The following is a 22306-nucleotide window of genomic DNA, read 5'->3' as shown; positions in this document are numbered from 1 at the left end:
GCACAGTCAGCAGTCCCATAGAAATGGAGGGCAGCCGCGCATGCACAATCCGCTCTCCTTCTCTTTGCAGGTTCTGTTTTAGAGATAGGTGCAGGTCCTAGAGGTGGAACCCACACCTATCAGATGTTGGGGCAGATCCTAGCAGCGCCCAGTGTGCAGGCTGTTTGGGCATGCTGGCAGTTGTAGTTTTGCAACAGCTATGGAGAGATCCATTATATCTCCCCCATCGCTTCCACTAACAGTGACTGGTGGCCATCACTGTGGATGAAATCTCACTGCATTAGAATATATAGGTACTGGAGCAGGGTTGTTGGGAATGCCAATGACCTATCATTGCGATGAGTTATCAGTATCAGATCCGTGGGGGTCCAAATCTGGCATCCCCTCCAATCCGCTGTTTGAAGGCCCTGCCGCATCATCTTCAGGTCAGTGATGTCATGGCCATCCATCACCTAGCCTTCGTGCAGGGCCATCCTATTCAAGTAAATGGGATTGAGCTGTAGTACCAAGCACGGCCACTATAGAGCGCTGTGCTTGGTATACAATGAAGACTGCAGCCCCTTCAAACAGCTGGAAGTCAGACCCCCCCCCCCCCCACTGATTCCATATCGGTGACCTATCACTGGTCGTCACAATCTAAGCCCTGGAAAAATACCTATAAACAAGAGAAAGTATCCGAAAACCGAGTTATTTTACTATATTCAAGACAGATTTATTACTTTAAATACATTTAAAACATTACGAGACATCCTGAACAAATACAGAGTGACGGAGCAGCAGCGAGACGTTAGTGTAGATCCTATGACAGTATGCGGCCAGAAGCACGGAGACGCCTCAGAAGTTTGGTTTGTGTTTCTTGAGTTCAACCATCAGATGATGAAGATTAATTAATTCTGAACAGACCGGCAGATTCCTGAGCGGGGGCTGGGACAGGATCTTATGGAAACGGTGATAATACTGGATCAACTGTGTGAGCGCCCCCTGCAGGACAGAAACAAAAAAATCAAAGCCTTTGTGAATTTATATACATGGTTTGCGTATCTCAGGGATGCTCAACCTGCGGCCCTCCAGCTGTTGTGAAACTACAACTCCCACCATGCCCTTCTGTAGGCTGTCTGGGAATGATGGGAATTGTAGTTTTGCAACAGCTGGAGGGCCGCAGGTTGAGCATGCCTGGCGTATCTATATTTATAAACTGGCGTCAAAACCAGTGGCGTGTACAAGTCCATCTCGGTGTGGAGCAGCACAGAGTATTTCAGAGGACAAGTGTATACAGATATGTGCCATGTTATATGGATCTGTAGAGCAGCTTTCTCCGGAGAGGATCCACTTGTGTTTTTGACATACGCAGACCCCATGGTGAAGAGAACGTGGACAAACAAGGGGGGGCGACAAGCGTTACCGTATCCATCCAAATCAGTGTATAAAACCCATTAACCCCAACTAATTATTCACGGGACTGCAGATCTTCACTTTTTGGTGCAAAATTCTCTGCTGATTAATTTTATAGCCATCATCTCGCCGAATCCCTTCACACTGCCATAGACTTACGTGATAAAGTTCTTGTCGTTTTAGTCACCACTAGGGGGAGCTCAATTAGGAGCTGAATAGAACTTTATGCAGTGAGCTCCCCCTAGTGGTAGCTGCAGTCAGCAGAACTTTATCCTGTAATTCTATAAATAGGAACAGTAGATTCAGAGTTACGACCCTATAATTTGGGTCTACATTTTACCTGTATGATGCTGGTGCCATTTTTGAAGTTGGTGAATGACCTCATGACGTCATGACTCAGCGTCTCCACCGCCTGTTTCCACGTGGAAGAGAAGCCTCGGACGAGCAGAGCCACACGAGCTGAAAAACGGAGGCGAGTCAGTCTAGAGCGCAATCTCTCCCCTATAACACCTGGTTGGTATCATGGCGTCACCCACCTTCATCACTCCGCAGCCGGTCCTGCTGCCCCTTCTCAATAAGAGCTTCTGATTCTTTTACAAAGGAAATCATTCCCCCGAAGGATGGAGACAAGATCTCTTCTATGAACTCCTAATGTAGAAATCCTACATCAGCCTAACGCCATAAAGTGCAGTGCAGTAAAGAGTGGCTGCTATCACTGACCTGAGTCCGCGCGCTCAGAAGCTGCTGGAAGCTCTCCACTTCCTTACTGTCGGAAGACGCCCGTTCCTTTAAGAGAGCAACAAGAAGAGCAATGACGATGTGGGAGCATAAAGAGAGCGGGGGGGGGGGGGGGGGGTCGGGCGCCCACCACTCGCCACCAGCACGCCCACCACTCACCAGCACACTCACCATCAGCACGCCCAGCTCGGGCGCCCACCACTCACCATCAGCACGCCCAGCTCGGGCGCCCACCACTCACCATCAGCACGCCCAGCTCGGGCGCCCACCACTCACCATCAGCACGCCCAGCTCGGGCGCCCACCACTCACCATCAACCCGCCCAGCTCGGGCGCCCACCACTCACCATCAACACGCCCAGCTCGGGCGCCCACCACTCACCATCAACACGCCCAGCTCGGGCGCCCACCACTCACCATCAACACGCCCAGCTCGGGCGCCCACCACTCACCATCAACACGCCCAGCTCGGGCGCCCACCACTCACCATCAGCACGCCCAGCTCGGGCGCCCACCACTCACCATCAACACGCCCAGCTCGGGCGCCCACCACTCACCATCAACACGCCCAGCTCGGGCGCCCACCACTCACCATCAACACGCCCAGCTCGGGCGCCCACCACTCACCATCAACACGCCCAGCTCGGGCGCCCACCACTCACCATCAACACGCCCAGCTCGGGCGCCCACCACTCACCATCAGCACGCCCAGCTCGGGCGCCCACCACTCACCATCAGCACGCCCAGCATCATGTCATAATTATTCATCAGGAAGATGAGCTGCTCCTTCCTGGACGAGAATTCAGCTGCCATCCTCAAGACGAAATTCTCCACCTCCACCTGAAATCGGAAAGGAGGACTGAAGATTCTGGGAGACCGGCCAGGTTCTCCTAACCACTGGCTGGGGGTGTACACTGTCAGCCTCTGTATACTGCAGTCCACGTGCCGTATATATGGACTCCGTGTCTCTCCTATGGCCTTTACTATACACTGCCCTAGATGACTGTACCTGCAGCTGCCCCAGGAGGACGTTTGTCTTCTCATTTGGAAACGTCTGATTTATGCTAACAATAGCCGAAGAGAATTCTGCGTAACGTCGAGTGATCTGTGAGGGGTGGAGACAAAACGGGATTCGGATATATACAGCGGAACATACAGAAAGCTATTTTCTACCTTTAAACACCATTTTCCAGTTTTTATATAATCTACATAAAGGTGCAGTCACTGTGTACATACATTACTTATCCTGTATTATACTCCAGAGCTGCACTCACTATTCTGCTGGTGGAGTCACTGTGTACATACATTACTTATCCTGTACTGATCCTGAGTTACATCCTGTATTATACTCCAGAGCTGCACTCACTATTCTGCTGGTGCAGTCACTGTGTACATACATTACTTATCCTGTACTGATCCTGAGTTACATCCTGTATTATACTCCAGAGCTGCACTCACTATTCTGCTGGTGCAGTCACTGTGTACATACATTACTTATCCTGTACTGATCCCGAGTTACATACTGTATTATACTCCATAGCTGTACTCACTATTCTGCTGGTGCAGTCACTGTGTACATACATTACTTATCCTGTACTGATCCTGAGTTACATCCTGTATTATACTCCAGAGCTGTACTCACTATTCTGCTGGTGCAGTCACTGTGTACATACATTACATTACTGATCCTGAGTCACATCCTGTATTATACTCCAGAGCTGCACTCACTATTCTGCTGGTGCAGTCACTGTGTACGTACATTACTTATCCTGTACTGATCCAAAGTTACATCCTGTATTATACTCCAGAGCTGTACTCACTATTCTGCTGGTGCAGTCACTGTGTACATACATTACATTACTGATCCTGAGTCACATCCTGTATTATACTCCAGAGCTGCACTCACTATTCTGCTGCTCTGCTCTATACCACATATAATGTAGCACACATTAACCATGGGCTCTTACATAGTGCGGTCTTGTGTCCAGTGTCCCCAGTCTCTGAGGGTCCGTGTTCCGGATGCTCTGTATATTCAGCTCCAGGATATACTGGAATCGGGGCCACAGCATGTCCAGCAGAGCCTCCCAGTACCTGTTACAGGTAAGTACAAAGGCAATTACTGGTAGGTCAGTCGTCTTAAACACACACACAGTGGGTTATCAAGAAGAGGGCAGAGAGGTGACAAGACTGCAGGGTCAGAATACACAGGGTTTGTCCATTGATTGTTACCATGGTAACACACGGGTCTGCATAAGAGCTGCATACAGACAACGGTATGAAAAAAGGTTGCAAAAATGTCCACACCTTGTGAATCCGATAAGAAAGCATGCCTCACTTGTCTATGGCGGGGATGTCCCTCCTCTGGGCTATGCCCTTGAATCGCAGCACAATGTGTATACACAGGAAGATGGCGATGCTGTCGTAGCAGTCGGACACGTAGGAGTCGATGTGTTTCTGTAGATGGAGACGTTTTGGTGTCACCGTTCACATTCGTCAGACTCAGCGCACACAGTGACATCTACAAGGTCCATAGGGGGAGCCTCAAACTGGTGCAAATGAGAGCCTGGAGCATCCAATCAGATTCCAGCTCTCAATTTCCTAGGGCGCTTTGGCTTATGAATGCAGACACCTGATTGGCTGCTATCATTCGCATCACTCTGCACCATTTTGAAGACTCTCCATCTGGGTCGGAGGGATCAGCAGCAACTCACCAGGAACATTGATAAACTCCGGCCCATCACCGCATTGAACAGCTCCTGAGCCGCCGCGCCGCTCACCAGGAAGAAGTCCGACAAGAAGAGGAACTCCCGGCAGCTGTTATCCAGCAGGGCGTAGTGCTGACTGCGGAACAGGGACTCAAACGGGTACTGCGGAGAGAGGAGGGGGTGAGGAGACCCAGAGAGAGAGTACGGGACTCAAACGGGTACTGCGGAGAGAGGAGGGGGTGAGGAGACCCAGAGAGAGAGAGAGAGTACGGGACTCAAACGGGTACTGCGGAGAGGAGGGGGTATGGAGACCCAGAGAGAGAGTACGGGACTCAAACGGGTACTGCGGAGAGAGGAGGGGGTGAGGAGACCCAGAGAGAGAGTACGGGACTCAAACGGGTACTGCGGAGAGAGGAGGGGGTGAGGAGACCCAGAGAGAGAGTACGGGACTCAAACAGGTACTGCGGAGAGAGGAGGGGGTGAGGAGACCCAGAGAGAGAGTACGGGACTCAAACAGGTACTGCGGAGAGAGGAGGGGGTGCGGAGACCCAGAGAAAGAGTACGGGACTCAAACAGGTACTGCGGAGAGAGGAAGGGGTGAGGAGACCCAGAGAGAGAGTACTGGACTCTAGACCGCCCTCCGCTGCTGCATCAAACAGGTCAATAAGATGATAAGTGGCCGCCAGGCATTTGGTGCCACTTATCCTATGGAAGCCAGCAGGATTGAGCAGGTTGCTGCTGCCGCCATTGCAGCCACAGTACTACTCAGACTTAGGACTGATGCACACAAACATATTTTCTTTCCGTATCCGTTCCGTTTTTTTTTTTTGCGGACGTTCATTCCAATGGGTCCCCAAAAAATGGAAGTTACTCTGTGTGCATTCCGTGTCAGTATGTCCGTTCTGCAAAAAAACAGAACATGTCCTATTAGTGTCTGCATTACGGACAAGGATAGGACTGTTCTATTAGGCGCCAGCTGTTCCGTCCTGCAAAATACGGAACGCACACGGACGTCATCCAACGGTCGTGTGCATGAGCCCTTAGCCCCACAGCGTAGTCAGATCCCACTGTCTATGACCAGGTTGTCACCACTGCCTCCCCTGCGGCTGACAACCAGCGACCACCAGCACTTACTCGGACTTCGCTCCTCTGCGCGGTGTGCGGCACGACGATCGGACCCTCCAGCTCAGTAGGGCTGATGATGGCGGCTCTGTTCCCCACTGTAAATATTGTGTTCTTATTCCGTAAAGCCGGCTTAGAAAAGAAGCGTGCCTCGGGGTTAAGGGAAATAGACGCCTCACAGCGGCGGACGGGACAGGTACACAGCCAATATCGAGGAGGAGCAAGATCATCACAAAATTAACCCCTTAAACCTCACATTTTGGGCCTTAGCGACCAGATCGTTCTTAGCTTTTTTCAGCTTGTGTTGGATAAAGGGGATAACTATTTTTTAATGCTCTTAAAGGGGTTTAGAAGTTATCCTTTGTGCACAGGATAGGGGATAACAGATCGCTGGCGCTCCGACTGCTGGGATCCCCACGATCCTAAAGATCAGTGGTCACGTTTCCCCGATCCAATGGAGTCGCAGGTCGTGCATGCGTCATGCCGCTTCGGAGACAGCCGATTCAGCTCAGCTATTTCCAGCAGTCCCATAGAGTGCAGGGAGCGTGCTCAACCTGACGCTCCATTAGATACCGGGGAGACAGACCTGTCTTCTCGGGATCGGTGTGGGTACCAGCGGTTGGACCCCCAGCGATCTGTTATACCCGATCCTGTGCATAGGGAATAACTTGTCATCTTGGCAGAACCCATTTATTGTCATTTTTTACACAGTATTTGGTTTTCATTTTTCATGATAAAGAGATTTTCCGGGACTGTAATACTGACGACTTAGGCTACTTTCACACTCGCGTTTTGGCTTTCCGTTTGGGAGATCCGTTCAGGGCTCTGACAAGCGGCCCAAAACGGATCCGTTTTGTCCTAATGCATTCTGAATGGAAAGGGATCCGCTCAGAATTCATCAGCTCCATTCCGCCCTGGATGCGGACACCAAAACGCTGCCCGCCTGACAAAGCAGAGCCAAACGGATCCATCCTGGCAAACAGTGTAAGTCAACGGGGACGGATCCGTTTTCTCTGACACAATAGAAAACTGATCCGTCCTCTTTTGACTTTCAATGGTCGTCAAGACGGATCTGTCATGGCTATAGAAGACATAATACAACCGGATCCGTTCAGGACGGATGCATGCGGTTGTATTATTGTAACAGAAGCGTTTTTGCCAGATCCATGACGGATCCACAAAAAAACGGTAGTGTAAAAGTAGCCTTATCCTCAGGGTAGGTCACCCATACCAGATCAGTGGGGTTCTGACTCTTGGCACCTCGCTGGTCAGCTGTCTGAGGGGCCGGCGGCACTCAGATGAGCGAGGGAATCTTGTCATCGTAGACTGAGCACAGCGCCGTACATCGTATAGTGGCTGTGCTTGGTACTGCAATTAAATAGGACTGATGGACATGATGTCACAGAGGAAGAGGCACCAACCTGCAGGAGTCAGAACCCTACTGACGTAACCTGAGGATAGGTCTTCAGTATGTAACGTCCAGAAGACCCCTTTAATCTACAGATGATGGGTATCAGGTGTGACTGGGGGGGGGGGTCTCATGGATCAGGATATCTTTTTTGGCTGTGTCTTCAATGCCCATCAAGTCATCCTTCTCTGCGACTTCCTCATACTAAAATAAAAAATAAAAAATGGGGTGAGAAGGAGAACACGTTATCATGCACTCGCCATACACCCAATCATGTAAGGAAGAGGAGCGGAGAGGCTGCCCCCGATACCTATAATACTGCCCACCTACCTCTATTACACCAGTGCATACACCCGACTGGTACAGTCCATGGATAAGTCCAGTGCACGGCATTCATCCACCCCAGGGTGTCCAGCATCCGGTTGCCAACAGGTTTAAAGGGATTGGCCCATAAAACATTTTTTTCACCTATCCTTGATGATAAGTGTATGATTGCTGGGGGTCCGACCATTGGGGCCCCTGCGTTGACAAGAACAAGGGCTCCAAGGTTCCCTAGTGGGCGCCGCTGAGTTCACTTCTATAGGACTGACAGATATAGCCGCGTGCTGTGCTCGTCAATCCTATAGCCTGTGGATGGCGCAGTGGTCACACATGTGCAGTACCCCGTTGTCGTGATCATTGGGGGTCCCAGCAGTCACTGCAGTGTCTCACTGTGTATGGGTAATAAATGTTCCTGGGCCATTCCCTTTAAATGCCATAGGACGTGTGCGGGGTCACCGTGTGTCATCCTATCAGGCAGTCCACGGATGTGTCCTGTGTATTGGGACAAGTCATATAACCTGGGTCACGTGACACATGGGGGCAGGACATGTCACGGATGCACAGGACTTCTCCACGGGGAAGAATCAATGCCTATAAAACATATGCTGTGCCTCCGTACGCCGCCGCTGCTTATCCGCCATTTCTCCTTCCTCACCTGCACCTTCATCAGGCGGCTGGTGTAAGACTTAAAGTAGGACAGGTAGACTTTGCTCATGGTCTCCACGTACTCGTCCTGGATTTCCTGAGCTACAGATCTCTCGTTCCCCAGGAGAAATTGATAGAAGAACCTGTAGAGAAGTTGTAGGTGTAGATTATATGTATATAGAGCGGAAGGAGGTATATGGGAGATGTGATGAGCTCTTAAAGGGATTCTACAGAGCAACAAGAATCATTGGCAGCCGGGTCAGAGGAGCTAAAAATATATTTAAAAAATAAAAAAATAAAAAATAAAAGGTACTCACCTCCAGCTATCCCCAGTGCTGACCCCTCCCTGCAGTTTACCTCCAGCTCCTGACACACAGGAAATGCCTGAGCCCGATCACTATTCAGAGTCAGGACCAAAATTCTGCTGCATTGGTTTAGTAGAAATCCCAGGTCTTATATTTCCTAGAATTATTTACTGAGCCCTAAATAGGAGGATAACGACTTCCTCCCTCTCCGATTTTATCATTAATGGCTAGGGACACCTTTGCACTGTTTTGCTTGTTCATTTTGCTTCCTTCATGCAAAACCAAAGGCTATGCACACAATTTTGTTTCATTATTGCATCATACTCATTTTGAGGTAAAAATAATTTCTTCAATTAGCCTTTATTAAAAATGTTGAGCCCTTTTCTCTGTGCAGCTTTGAGATTCTTTAGTAGCAGGATCTGTATTTTCAAGCTGTTTCATCATGCAGCTCAGCAGACGGCTTCTTATCTCTGACCTCCTATACACTACTAGCGCAATTCTTCTCTTACTGATAATAATGTGGCTTAGGGCTGTATTACACCTGCAGATGAGCATTATGACGGGAAGGAAGCAGGTCTTCCTGACAGTCGACTGCTCGTCAGTGAAGGTGATCTCCTCAATAGTATGGGGAGTAGTGATCGCTAATGCCATCACTCATCCCCATACAGAATCGTTATTTTCCGGCACGATCTGCTGCCAGCAAACAATGATTTTTGGCGATTGCCCAGTGAACGAGCTCGTTCATCGGCGGCACTTGTGCGGTGGCAGATCATGGCGAATGAATGCTCCTACGAACTCTTGTTAGCAATGATCTGGCCAGCCCTCTGCAGGTCTAATACAGGCCTTAAATAAGTGTTTATGACCTTTCAGTAGTTTAGAGATAAGTTTTATTAGATGACCGGTGTTCCGTGAAATTTCCCTACCCTCGTCACTTCCTTTTGTGACATGGCCGCACCAGACAGGACGTTCGCCGCGCCGCACAGGCGCACAACGACGGGGTAGGGGAATTTCACACCAGAGTGGGGGAGAAGGGGCCACCTAATGCGCTTGCTCCTTACCTATCAGCTGGCTCCAGACGATCAGACACTACACGTGCGCAGTGAGTGGTAGAGAGATTTAACAGAACAAATGGCCATCAGATCTCCCTACCCCCACACTGTGCAGGCGCGGTGATCGGATGCATGTACGGTATAAGAGATCTCCCTGTCCGCTGGTATCCCGACAGGAGTAGTTAGCCACGCTTGCGCACTGGCCCGTCATTTTTCCCTACTCTCTAACCGCTGCTGAGGCTCCCGGCACATGCGCAGTGTCGGCCGGTGTCCAGCTGAGAGGTAAGGCGCAAGCGCATTAGGTGGCCCCTTCTCCCCAACTCTGGTGTGAAATTTCTCCTACCCCGTCGTTGTGCGCCTGAGCGGCACGGCACACCTCCTTCCAAAGCTGGGAACGTCATGTCCGGGGCAGCCGCGTCACAACAGGAAGTGACGAGGGTAGGGAAATTTCATGGGTAGTGGAAATATCACGGAACACCGGCACAAAGTGAAAGTGAAAGTAACATTCACATAGCTAAACAGTTAACCCTTTGTGACAGACCCGCTCAATATTTTAATAAGGACCAACTGAAAAAATGATTTTTAGCCCCAAACTAGTAAAATGCAATCATAAAAAAAATTTGTTCCCTGGAGGTGTAAATAGCCTTTAACCACTTCAGCCCCGCTAGGTGAAACCCCCTTCATGACCAGAGCACTTTTTACACTTCTGCACTGCACTACTTTCACCGTTTATCGCTCGGTCATGCAACTTACCATACAAATGAATTTTACCTCCTTTTCTTCTCACTAATGGAGCTTTCATTTGGTGGTATTTTATTGCTGCTGACATTTTAACTTTTTTTGTTATTAATCAAAATGTAACGATTTTTTTGCAAAAAAATGACATTTTTCACTTTCAGCTGTAAAATTTTGCAAAAAAAACGACATCCATATATAAATTTTTCGCCAAATTTATTGTTCTACATGTCTTTGATAAAAAAAAAATGTTTGGGCCAAAAAAAAATGGTTTGGGTAAAAGTTATAGCATTTACAAACTATGGTACAAAAATGTGAATTTCCGCTTTTTGAAGCAGCTCTGACTTTCTGAGCACCTGTCATGATTCCAGAGGTTCTACAATGCCCAAACAGTAGAAAACCCCCACAAATGACCCCATTTCGGAAAGTAGACACCCTAAGGTATTCGCTGATGGGCATAGTGAGTTCATCGAACTTTTTATTTTTTGTCACAAGTTAGCGGAAAATGATGATGATTTTTATTTTTTTTATTTTTCTTACAAAGTCTCATATTCCACTAACTTGCGACAAAAAATAAAAAATTCTAGGAACTCGCCATGCCCCTCACGGAATACCTTGGGGTGTCTTCTTTCCAAAATGGGGTCACTTGTGGGGTAGTTATACTGCCCTGGCAATTTAGGGGCCCAAATGTGTGAGAAGAACTTTGCAATCAAAATGTGTAAAAAATGACCGGTGAAATCCAAAAGGTGCCCTTTGGAATATGTGCCCCTTTGCCCACCTTGGCAGCAAAAAAGTGTGACACATCTGGTATCGCCGTACTCAGGAGAAGTTGGGGAATGTGTTTTGGGGTGTCATTTTACATATACCCATGCTGGATGAGAGAAATATCTTGGCAAAAGACAACTTTTCCCATTTTTTTATACAAAGTTGTCTTTTGCCAAGATATTTTTCTCACCCAGCATGGGTATATGTAAAATGACACCCCAAAACACATTGCCCAACTTCTCCTGAGTACGGCGATACCAGATGTGTGACACTTTTTTGCTGCCAAGGTGGGCAAAGGGGCACATATTCCAAAGTGCAACTTTCGGATTTCACCGGTCATTTTTTACACATTTTGATTGCAAAGTTCTTCTCACACATTTGGGCCCCTAAATTGCCAGGGCAGTATAACTACGCCACAAGTGACCCCATTTTGGAAAGAAGACACCCCAAGGTATTCCGTGAGGGGCATGGCGAGTTCCTAGAATTTTTTTTTTTTTGTCGCAAGTTAGTGGAATATGAGACTTTGTAAGGAAAAAAGAAAAAAAAAAGAAAAATCATCATTTTCCGCTAACTTGTGACAAAAAATAAAAAATTCTAGGAACTCGCCATGCCCCTCACGGAATACCTTGGGGTGTCTTCTTTCCAAAATGGGGTCACTTGTAGCGTAGTTATACTGCCCTGGCAATTTAGGGGCCCAAATGTGTGAGAAGTACCTTGCAATCAAAATGTGTAAAAAATGGCCTGTGAAATCCGAAAGGTGCTCTTTGGAATATGTGCCCCTTTGCCCACCTTGGCTGCAAAAAAGTGTCACACATCTGGTATCGCCGTACTCAGGAGAAGTTGGGGAATGTGTTTTGGGGGGTCATTTTACATATACCCATGCTGGGTGAGATAAATATCTTGGCAAAAGACAACTTTTCCTATTTTTATATACAAAGTTGGCATTTGACCAAAATATTTCTCTCACCCAGCATGGGTATATGTAAAAAGACACCCCAAAACACATTCCCCAACTTCTCCTGAGTACGGCGATACCAGATGTGTGACACTTTTTTGCAGCCTAGATGCGCAAAGGGGCCCAAATTCCTTTTAGGAGGGCATTTTTAGACATTTGGATCCCAGACTTCTTCTCACACTTTCGGGCCCCTAAAAAGCCAGGGCAGTATAAATACCCCACATGTGACCCCACTTTGGAAAGAAGACACCCCAAGGTATTCAATGAGGGGCATGGCGAGTTCCTAGAAATTTTTTATTTTTTGCATAAGTTAGCGGAAATTGATTTTTTTGTTTTTTTTCTCACAAAGTCTCACTTTCCGCTAACTTAGGACAAAATATTCAATCTTTCATGGACTCAATATGCCCCTCAGCGAATACCTTGGGGTGTCTTCTTTCCGAAATGGGGTCACATGTGGGGTATTTATACTGCCCTGGCTTTTTAGGGGCCCTAAAGCGTGAGAAGAAGTCTGGAATATAAATGTCTAAAAATGTTTACGCATTTGGATTCCGTGAGGGGTATGGCGCGTCCATGTGAGATTTTATTTTTTGACACAAGTTAGTGGAATATGAGACTTAGTAAGAAAAAACAAAAACAAAAAAAAAATTTCCGCTAACTTGTGCCAAAAAAAATGTCTGAATGGAGCCTTACAGGGGGGGGGGGGGGTGATCAATGACAGGGGGGGGGGGGTGATCAATGACAGGGGGGGTGATCAATGACAGGGGGGTAATCACCCATATAGACTCCCGGATCACCCCCCTGTCATTGATCACCCCCCTGGTAAGGCTCCATTCAGACGTCCGTATAATTTTTACGGATCCATGGATCGGATCCGCAGAACACATGCGGACGTCTGAATGGAGCCTTACAGGGGGGGTTATCAATGACAGGGGGTGATCAGGGTGATCACCCCCCTGTCACTGATCACCCCCCCTGTAAGGCTCCATTCAGACATCCGCATGATTTTTTACGGATCCATGGATACATGGATCGGATCCACAAAAAACATGCGGACGTCTGAATGGAGCCTTACAGGGGGGTTATCAATGACAGGGGGTGATCAGGGTGATCACCCCCCTGTCACTGATCACCCCCCCTGTAAGGCTCCATTCAGACGTCCGTATGATTTTTTACGGATCCATGGATACATGGATCGGATCCACAAAAAACATGCGGACGTCTGAATGGAGCCTTACAGGGGGGTTATCAATGACGGGGTGATCAGGGAGTGTATATGGGTGATCACCCGCCTGTCATTGATCACCCCCTGTAAGGCTCCATTCAGACGTCCGCATGTGTTTTGCGGATCCGATCCATGTATCCATGGATCCGTAAAAATCATGCGGACGTCTGAATGGAGCCTTACAGGGGGGTGATCAATGACAGGGGGTGATCAGGGAGTGTATATGGGTGATCACCCCCCTGTAAGGCTCCATTCAGACGTCCGCATGTGCTTTGCGGATCCGATCCATGTATCCATGGATCCGTAAAAATCATGCGGACGTCTGAATGGAGCCTTACAGGGGGGTGATCAATGACAGGGGGGTGATCAATGACAGGGGGTGATCAGGGAGTGTATATGGGTGATCACCCGCCTGTCATTGATCACCCCCCTGTAAGGCTCCATTTAGACGTCCGTATGCGTTTTGCGGATCCGATCCATGTATCCGTGGATCCGTAAAAATCATACGGACGTCTGAACGGAGCCTGACAGGGGGGTGATCAATGACAGGGCGGTGATCAATGACAGGGGGGTGATCAGGGAGTTTATATGGGGTGATCATGGGTGATCAGGGGTTTATAAGGGGTTAATAAGTGACGGGGGGGGGGGGTGTAGTGTAGTGTGGTGTTTGGTGCGACTGTACTGACCTACCTGAGTCCTCTGGTGGTCGATCCTAACAAAAGGGACCACCAGAGGACCAGGTAGGAGGTATATTAGACGCTGTTATGAAAACAGCGTCTAATATACCTGTTAGGGGTTAAAAAATTCGGATCTCCAGCCTGCCAGCGAACGATCGCCGCTGGCATGCTGGAGATCCACTCGCTTACCTTCCGTTCCTGTGAGCGCGCGCGCCTGTGTGCGCGCGTTCACAGGAAATCTCGCGTATCGCGAGATGACGCGTATATGCGTGACTGTGCGCCAGCCTGCCACCTCCGGAACGCACATGTGCGTTAGGCGGTCCGGAGGTGGTTAAGGAACTTCCAAAATAATTTTCATTAGAAATGTCCTACCATTCTGCCTCTACAGTGTGTGTGTGTAAGTCATACACCTAGCTGCTGTTTCTGACAACTCTCTCTGCTCTCTCCCACCCTTCTCTCAGTATTAGAGACAGCAGCAGGGAGGGGGAGAAGGTTGTACACAGCAGATAAGAGTGTGGAGAGGCAGGAAGCATCCTGTATAAAGACAGGAAAGCAAACACAAGGCAATTTACAGGTGGGGGGGGGGGGACTCACAAAAGGTTGTGTACAAGTGTAGAGAGAACTCAGAACACCCATGGCAGACTCTGAAGGGGGAGGGAGGGGGAATCCTCACCATCTTCAAGATCTATCATGAGCTGTAGAAGAAGCTGTGCTGATACATGAGAGCTAGTGATGACAACAGCATCCTGAACACACAGATCTCACATCCAGCAAGTATTATTGAGAGAGACGTGACCATATGAGAAAAGTATGACACTAGGAGCAGGTGGTGAACTGAATATCAGGGAGTCTGCATACGAATGAAGCAATGATAACCTGATATGGCAGATATTAGAGTCGGACACATTCCTGACAAATGACCTCTCTAGGCCCTGCACATTGAGAGGGTGGGAGCGTGGTTGTCTGCCAGGAAGACCTAAGAGAAGGACAGGAGGAGCCGGCTCATTTTCACTCTGACCTCTAGCTGTTGCTGAATTATTCTCACCCACCCACCTGTACTTGAGCAGCGCATTCTGGGGGATCTGGTAATTGGTCATAGGTTTCCGGAAGGAGTAGATCTTTTGCAGAATGAATTCTCGAACTTTAGCCACGGCCTGAAATCCAGAATAACAGCCATGAGGAGTGCAGAGAGCGACAGAAAAGAAGATAACAGAGATCACTGCCCCGGGGTGATCATGGAGATTAGATGATCCTGGGGGATCCACTGCTGGTCAGCAGGTATCGGGGGATCCAGGTGGGGAGGCCTCAGTACATCAGCTACATACACTCCAATGCAGTAGGGGACAACAACTAATGGCACATTTCATGCCCCGAGGCTGTCACCGGGCACCAAAAAGACTATGAGGAGATACAGACCTTTATCTTGAGCTTGTGCAGAGTGTCCTGTACGTCCCCGCAGGCCTGAGTGTCTCTGAACGCCTGCTCCTTCACGTAATTTATCTTATTATTCAGCTCCTGTAACTGCTCCACAAACTGCTGCTCTGTGACCGGGACCTCCAGGATTACACTGCAACAGAGAGAAAACTGGGCGTCTGTGGCTGTCTGTGCTGTCACCGGCTGTCTGTAGGCCTCTCTGTGTGTCTAATATATTACTGGCTGTTGGAGGGCGTCTCCGTCCTCCCTGGCTGTCGGGGGGGGGGGGGGGGGGGGGTGGGAGTCTCCGTCCTCCCTGGCTGTCGGAGTGTGTCTCGGTCACTTATGGCAGTGGCTGTCGGAGGGCGTCTCGGTCACTTACTGGCTGTCTATGGGTTTCTCTCTGATCGCTGCCTGTCTGTGCTGTCACCGGCTGTCTGTAGGCCTCTCTGTGTGTCTAATATATTACTGGCTGTTGGAGGGCGTCTCCGTCCTCCCTGGCTGTCGGGGGGGGGGGGGGGGGGGGGGGGGTGGGAGTCTCCGTCCTCCCTGGCTGTCGGAGGGTGTCTCGGTCACTTATGGCAGTGGCTGTCGGAGGGCGTCTCGGTCACTTACTGGCTGTCTATGGGTTTCTCTCTGATCGCTGCCTGTCTGTGCTGTCACCGGCTGTCTGTAGGCCTCTCTGTGTGTCTAATATATCACTGGCTGTCGGAAGGAGTCTCCGTCCTCCCTGGCTGTCGGGGGGGGGGGGGGGGGGCGTCTCAGTCCTCCCTGGCTGTCGGGGGGGCGTCTCAGTCCTCCCTGGCTGTCGGGGGGGCGTCTCGGTCACTTACTGGCTGTCTATGGGTATCTCTCTAATCACTGCCTGTCTGTGCGGTCACCAGGCGTCGCTCTGTGTGCATGCTGCCTTCCCTCCTGTACCTTATCATGGTGTTGGGAATGATCAGCTCGTCCACCAGCTCGCTCAGCTCACTCCTCACTGTCTGGCGGTTTTTCAGCTTGATGTTCATGGCCAGTGACATCTCCTGCAAGGACTGGATCTCTGAGCTGATGGAGCTGAGGTCAGACTGGAAGCCACCCAGCATGAGGCCCATCCTCTGCGATCAGCCGTTGAAAAACACAAATGACAGGAGTAAGGAGACGTCATGTCAGAAACTGCCCCACAGACATCCACACTACTGACCGCTGCTCAACACACCGTGGGGCGCAATCCCGAGACTGCACTACATGATGTCAGAGACATCTCTCAGTAGTGCAGCCTCAGGCTTTGGGCCGGTAACTTCATGATCATATCTCAGGGTAGACAAGCATGCAGATATGAGCCGGGCAGTGGCTGGAGGGTACCTCACCTCTAGGATGGCGTCGCAAGCGATGATCTGGTTGTGGAGGGAGGCGATGTTCTGACTTTGCTCTATGTCTGCAAACAAGCTGAGGAAAAAGGCGAGGAGACGGAGCAGGGGAATGGGATGGAGGTAGAGGGACGGAGGGCAGGGGGATCGGGGCGCAGGGGGATGGAAGCAGAGGAATCGGGGCGCAGGGGGGTGGAAGCAGAGGAATCGGGGCGCAGGGGGGTGGAAGCAGAGGAATCGGGGGGCAGGGGGATGGAGGCAGGGGGATCGGGGGGCAGGGGGATGGAGGCAGAGGGATCGGGGGCAGGGGGATGGAGGCAGAGGGCTGGAGGCAGGGGGATCGGGGGGCAGGGGGATGGAGGCAGAGGGAATGGAGGCAGAGGGACAGAGGGCAGGGGGATGGAGGCAGAGGTATCGGGGGGCAGGGGGATGGAGGCAGAGGTATCGGGGGGCAGGGGGATGGAGGCAGAGGTATCGGGGGGCAGGGGGATGGAGGCAGAGGTATCGGGGGGCAGGGGGATGGAGGCAGAGGTATCGGGGGCAGGGGGATGGAGGCAGAGGGACAGAGGGCAGGGGGATGGAGGCAGAGGGACAGAGGGCAGGGGGATGGAGGCAGAGGGACGTGGTGGTTGGGCTCATCCCTGCAGGGCGTGAAGGATACAGTCTCTGATGGACACATGTTCAATCTGCTGCAGCTCCAGCTCCACTTGTTTCGAGTATTGCCGAAGGTCGACACCCTGAGCAAGATGGCGGCGGATCCAATGGAAGAGGGTGGGGAGAGAAATCAATTACTAACAAGATAATTAACTGGTTAATAAATCACACACAATAACCTACCTGACATATTGGGGCACATTCATCAAACTTGCCCGTTTTTAAGCATAACATTTATTTGCTTGGCCGCCTGTCTGTCTTTTGCCGAGCATTTATAAAAAGTCACTTCGCTCTCGATGAATTAGACTTGGCGTATGGCTACAAGTCTGACCTCTAGTGGTTGTTTCTAAGTACGACAGGTTCATACTCACTAAGACTGGTCTAATTTGTATGCGCTTGAAAATGCGGCGCAAATGAGCTTGAAAGTAGGCGCATGTCTCCGTGAAAGTGACACTTTTTAGGCAACTCCACTCCAAACTGATGTAGAAAAGTACGCCAGGCCTGGAGTGGAGTAGAAATTAGACTGTTTTTGCAACTGAATCAGGCGGAAAAAATCGCGCACCTACATAAATAAGTCAGAAAATAGGCGCAAAGGTTAGTCTAAAAAAAATCTAAATAGGCTATGAGGTGCAAAAGCCTTAAAAACTGGCACATTTTTAGTAGTAAATGCGACAAAAAAAATAAGACAGTCTAAAACTGCATTTTTCTGCTTAAAAACATAAAAGGCGCAGACACTATAGTAAATGTGCCCCACTGTGTTTTAAGCCCCATTCACACAATAGTATTTTTGCTCCGCATCCGATCCGCATTTTTTGTTGATCAGATGAGGACCCATTAATTTCAATGGGTCTGCAAAAAATGTGGACAGCACACCGCGTTCTGTCTGCACCTGTATGTCCGTTCCGCAGCTCCGCAAAAAAAATACAAAACATGACCGATTCTTGTTCGTTACGCAGACAAGAATAGGCACTGTTACGATGGGTCCACAAAAAAAACGGATGCAACACGGACGTCACAAGTAGTTTTGGCGGATCCACATTTTGCGGACAGCAAAATATATACAGTTGCATGAATGCACCCTTAGGGCTCATGCACACGAACATATTTCTTACCAGTGTCCAGTGTTTTTTTTTTTTTTGCAGCCCGTATACGGAACCATTCGTATGTCCGCAAAAAAAATAGAACATGTCCTATTCTTGTCCGTTTTGTGGACAAGGACAGGCATTGTTACAATGGATCTGCAAAAAAAAAAAAAAAAAACGGATGTCACACAGACGTCATCCGTTCTTTTTGCAGATCGCAAAATAAATACGGTCGTGTGCATGACCCCTTAGTCCTTACTTGCTGACAGTGAATGGAAACAATTACGGTTTACACTGAAATGCTGCTACGTCTACCTCTCACCCGAGGCTGAGTATCAGATGATTCCCCCTCCCTCCCCTGCAGTCTGCTATGGGTGCTTTGCTTTCTGAAGCCTTAGGCCTCATGCACACGGCCGTTGTTTTGGTCCGCATCTGAGCCGCAATTTTGGCGGCTCGGATGCGGACCCATTCACTTCAGCACTCCGTTCCGTGGTCCGCAAAATAAAATAACCTGTCCTATTCTTGTCCGCGCTTTGCGGACAAGAATAGACAGTTATATTAATGGCTGTCCGGGCCACTCCACACATTGGGGAACGCACACGGACGTCATCTGTGTTTTGTGGATCTGCTATTTGCGGACCGCAAAAAAACACACAACGTTGTACACCACTTACACGGCTCTCTAGCACCTATCCATGATTCAAATGGTACCTGTGTAATTTTCCTCTGAGTTTCACCAGCAGGAAAAACGCACTTTAATCCATATGCAAATGAGGGCTCGCAAGTTCCCGGGGGCAGCGTTCTGTGTGTAGGTGCCCGGGGGGGCGGCGTTCTGTGTGTAGGTGCCCGGGGGCGGCGTTCTGTGTGTAGGTGCCCGGGGGCGGCGTTCTGTGTGTAGGTGTCCAGGCTGCTCTGCCTTCTTTTTACGTTACTCCTCCCCAGCCTCTTCCTTGGCCCGTCCTGCAAGTCCTTACGCCATCCACAGGACCGTCCGATGTACTGTGCGTGCGCAGTGCGCCGCCGACACGGGCATGTGGACTGTGATGCCAATTGTGGGCACGGCATCGCTACATGTAGTGCGCATGCGACAGCACAGGCGTGAAACCCGTGACTAGAGCAGGCATCCTCAAACTGCGGCCCTCCAGCTATTGGAAAACTACAACTCCCAGCATGCCCGAACAGCCTACAGGTATCAGCCTACAGCAGGGCATGTGGGAGTTGTGGATCAGAAGCAAACAGGAGGACCGGAGGCCGGCGCATGCGCACTACATGTAGCGATGCCGTGCCCACAATGGGCATCACAGTCCACATGCCCGTGGATATCGGCCGGTCCTGTGGATGACGCAAGGGACTTGCAGGGCGCGCCAAGGAAGAGGCTGGGGAGGAGTAACGTAAAAAGAAGGCAGAGCAGCCTGGACACCTACACACTGAACGCCGCCCCCGGACACCTACACACAGAACGCCGCCCCCGGACACCTACACACAGAACGCCACCTCCCCGGGCACCTACACACTGAACGCCGCCCCCGGGCACCTACACACTGAACGCCGCCCCTGGGCACCTACACACAGAACGCCACCTCCCCGGGCACCTACACACAGAACGCCACCTCCCCGGGCACCTACACACAGAACGCCACCTCCCCGGGCACCTACACACTGAACGCCGCCCCCGGGCACCTACACACTGAACGCCGCCCCCGGGCACCTACACACTGAACGCCGCCCCCGGGCACTTGCGAGCCCTCATTTGCATATGGATTAAAGTGCGTTTTTCCTGCTGGTGAAACTCAGAAGAAAATTACACAGGTACCATTTGAATCACGGATAGGTGCTAGAGAGCCGTGTGAGTGGTGTACAACGTCATATTTTGGTGACAGACTCCCTTTAAGCCTCTTTCACAAAACCGTATGGCCTTTTCAGTGTTATGTGGACCATTTTTTCCACATCCGTTTTTTGTTTCCGCTTCGGTTACGTTTTTTCCGTTCCGTTTTGCAGTATGGCATATACAGTATACAGTAATTACATAGAAGAAATTGGGCTGGGCATAACATTTTCAATAGATGGTTCCGCAAAAACGGAACAGATACGGAAGACATACGGATGCATTTCTGTATGTGTTCCGTTTTTTTTGCGGACCAATTGACTTGAATGGAGCCACAGAACGTGATTTGCAGGTAATAATAGGCCATGTTCTATCTTTTAATAAAATGGAAATACGGAAATGGAATACATACGGAACACTTTTTTTTTTTTTTTTGCGGAAGCATTGAAATGAATGGTTCAGTATATGGAATGAAAAAACGGCCTGTAAACGGAAAAAAAAACATGGTCGTGTGAAAAAGGCCTTAGAGAAAGGAGGGGGAGAGCAGAGAGATCGGCAGCTGGGTGACGGACGTGCGCGCACTCTGCAGAGGGGAACGGCATGAAGAATAAAAAGACGTATCCGCACAAAGCGTTGAGATCACTCACCGTCTTCAGGGCTTCCTGGACAAGAGCGTCCTCCAGGTTCTCCTGAATGTGGACTGAGCAGAGAGAGGTCAGTGGGTGACGTGTAGATTTAAGAGGACATATAAGGGTGAAGAGACTGCAGCCCCCGCCGGACCCCCATTCTGAGACCCCCAACCCACCGAGGGACCGGACTGATCATCTACAAAGCCAATTAACTAGAACAGGGATAAGCAGCCTCCGGCACTCCGACTGTTCTAAAACTACAACTCCCAGAATCCTCCTTTCACCTCTATGGGAGTTACAAGAATAGCTGAGTAACTGTGCATGCTGGGAGTTGTAGTCTCCCAGCAGCTGGAGTGCTGACGGTCGCTGATCCCTGCACTAGAAGCTTGCATTTATACTGCGGCCCAAGAGCCTCCCGTCCTCCTCTATGTAGCTCCGGGGCCCCTTGTAAAGTCCTTATCGGCCCCCTGGCACTATCCCCCACGTATCAGGCCTCCTCCTCATGATCCGAGTGGCAGAGTGACAAGAGGGAGGGATGATGGGGTCAGTAGTCGGATACTCACTGCTCACCGTGTCCAGGGTGAGGTCATCGGAGGTCAGGTCCAGATCCCCCAGGTTCAGGGTCAGTTCCTCCATCTGGAAGGAAATTTGACAGAGATTTATTCTTCAATGCTTGCGAGATCTCTGCTTGCTGTCACTAAATAAGTCTCAGGATGAAGGGTTCAAATATTGGTCACAGCTGAGTTTTTGTTACAATTGCCTCCAATCCTCTGCCACCTCAGCAGTAGAAATCCCTCTCGTGTGCTGACGATTTGTTGCAATGTATCAGTGCAGGTGTCCAGGGGCGGTCTAGACTGGACCCCGCTGTAACGAACCTCCAGATGTGAGAAGTACTGGGTCTGTGAGGGGTTTTAGGGTATAGGTGTAAAGAATAATGTTCCATCTGCTGACAGCAAGCAGAGATCTTGGCCGGGAATTGGCTATGCAGCTGCACAGGACAGGATTACAGTGTTCCTAGCAGTCACCCAAACCCCCTTCTAAATCTGACCTGCAAGTCATTATGGGACTTGTAGTTCTATGCACCTGTCAGCAGTGACATCCTCAGCTGCAGTCTAATTACAGGCCGTATCTCCACAGTAACACGCAGGGGGGACTACGCCCACATCAGAGCAGACATACGGTACAATCACCCCCATCATCTCACCTCAGCCATCTCTGAGAGCTCTGGACACTGCACAACACAGCACAATCCCACTAACTTCCGACCCTGCTTCCGGGTTCCAGACAGACTACACTCCCCAGAAACCCTTGAGCTC

The 22306-nt window shown here is 50.1% G+C and overlaps 1 protein-coding gene across 1 annotated transcript; it reads right to left on the bottom strand.

Moving 5' to 3' along the window:
• Positions 1 to 682: 682 nt before the first annotated feature.
• Positions 683 to 22284, bottom strand: VPS52 (VPS52 subunit of GARP complex). The gene is made up of 20 exons (XM_044268588.1): positions 22195 to 22284; positions 21554 to 21626; positions 21009 to 21061; positions 17462 to 17537; positions 16801 to 16868; positions 16373 to 16548; positions 15455 to 15605; positions 15092 to 15192; positions 8341 to 8473; positions 7511 to 7568; positions 5969 to 6102; positions 4841 to 4996; positions 4465 to 4583; positions 4097 to 4220; positions 3139 to 3234; positions 2862 to 2969; positions 2113 to 2178; positions 1929 to 2040; positions 1733 to 1851; positions 683 to 981 (listed from the first exon to the last, which is right to left on the bottom strand). Exons 1-20 carry the CDS (start codon positions 22201 to 22203, stop codon positions 835 to 837), a joined length of 2079 nt encoding a protein of 692 aa, XP_044124523.1. The 5' UTR covers positions 22204 to 22284; the 3' UTR covers positions 683 to 834.
• Between the last annotated feature and the right edge of the window lie 22 nt (positions 22285 to 22306).

Source organism: Bufo gargarizans, chromosome 9 (genome assembly GCF_014858855.1).
Source record: "Bufo gargarizans isolate SCDJY-AF-19 chromosome 9, ASM1485885v1, whole genome shotgun sequence".
Lineage (NCBI taxonomy): Eukaryota > Metazoa > Chordata > Amphibia > Anura > Bufonidae > Bufo > Bufo gargarizans.
The sequence above is the reverse complement of the archived record's forward strand: the minus strand, read 5'-3'. Positions and strand labels throughout refer to the sequence as shown.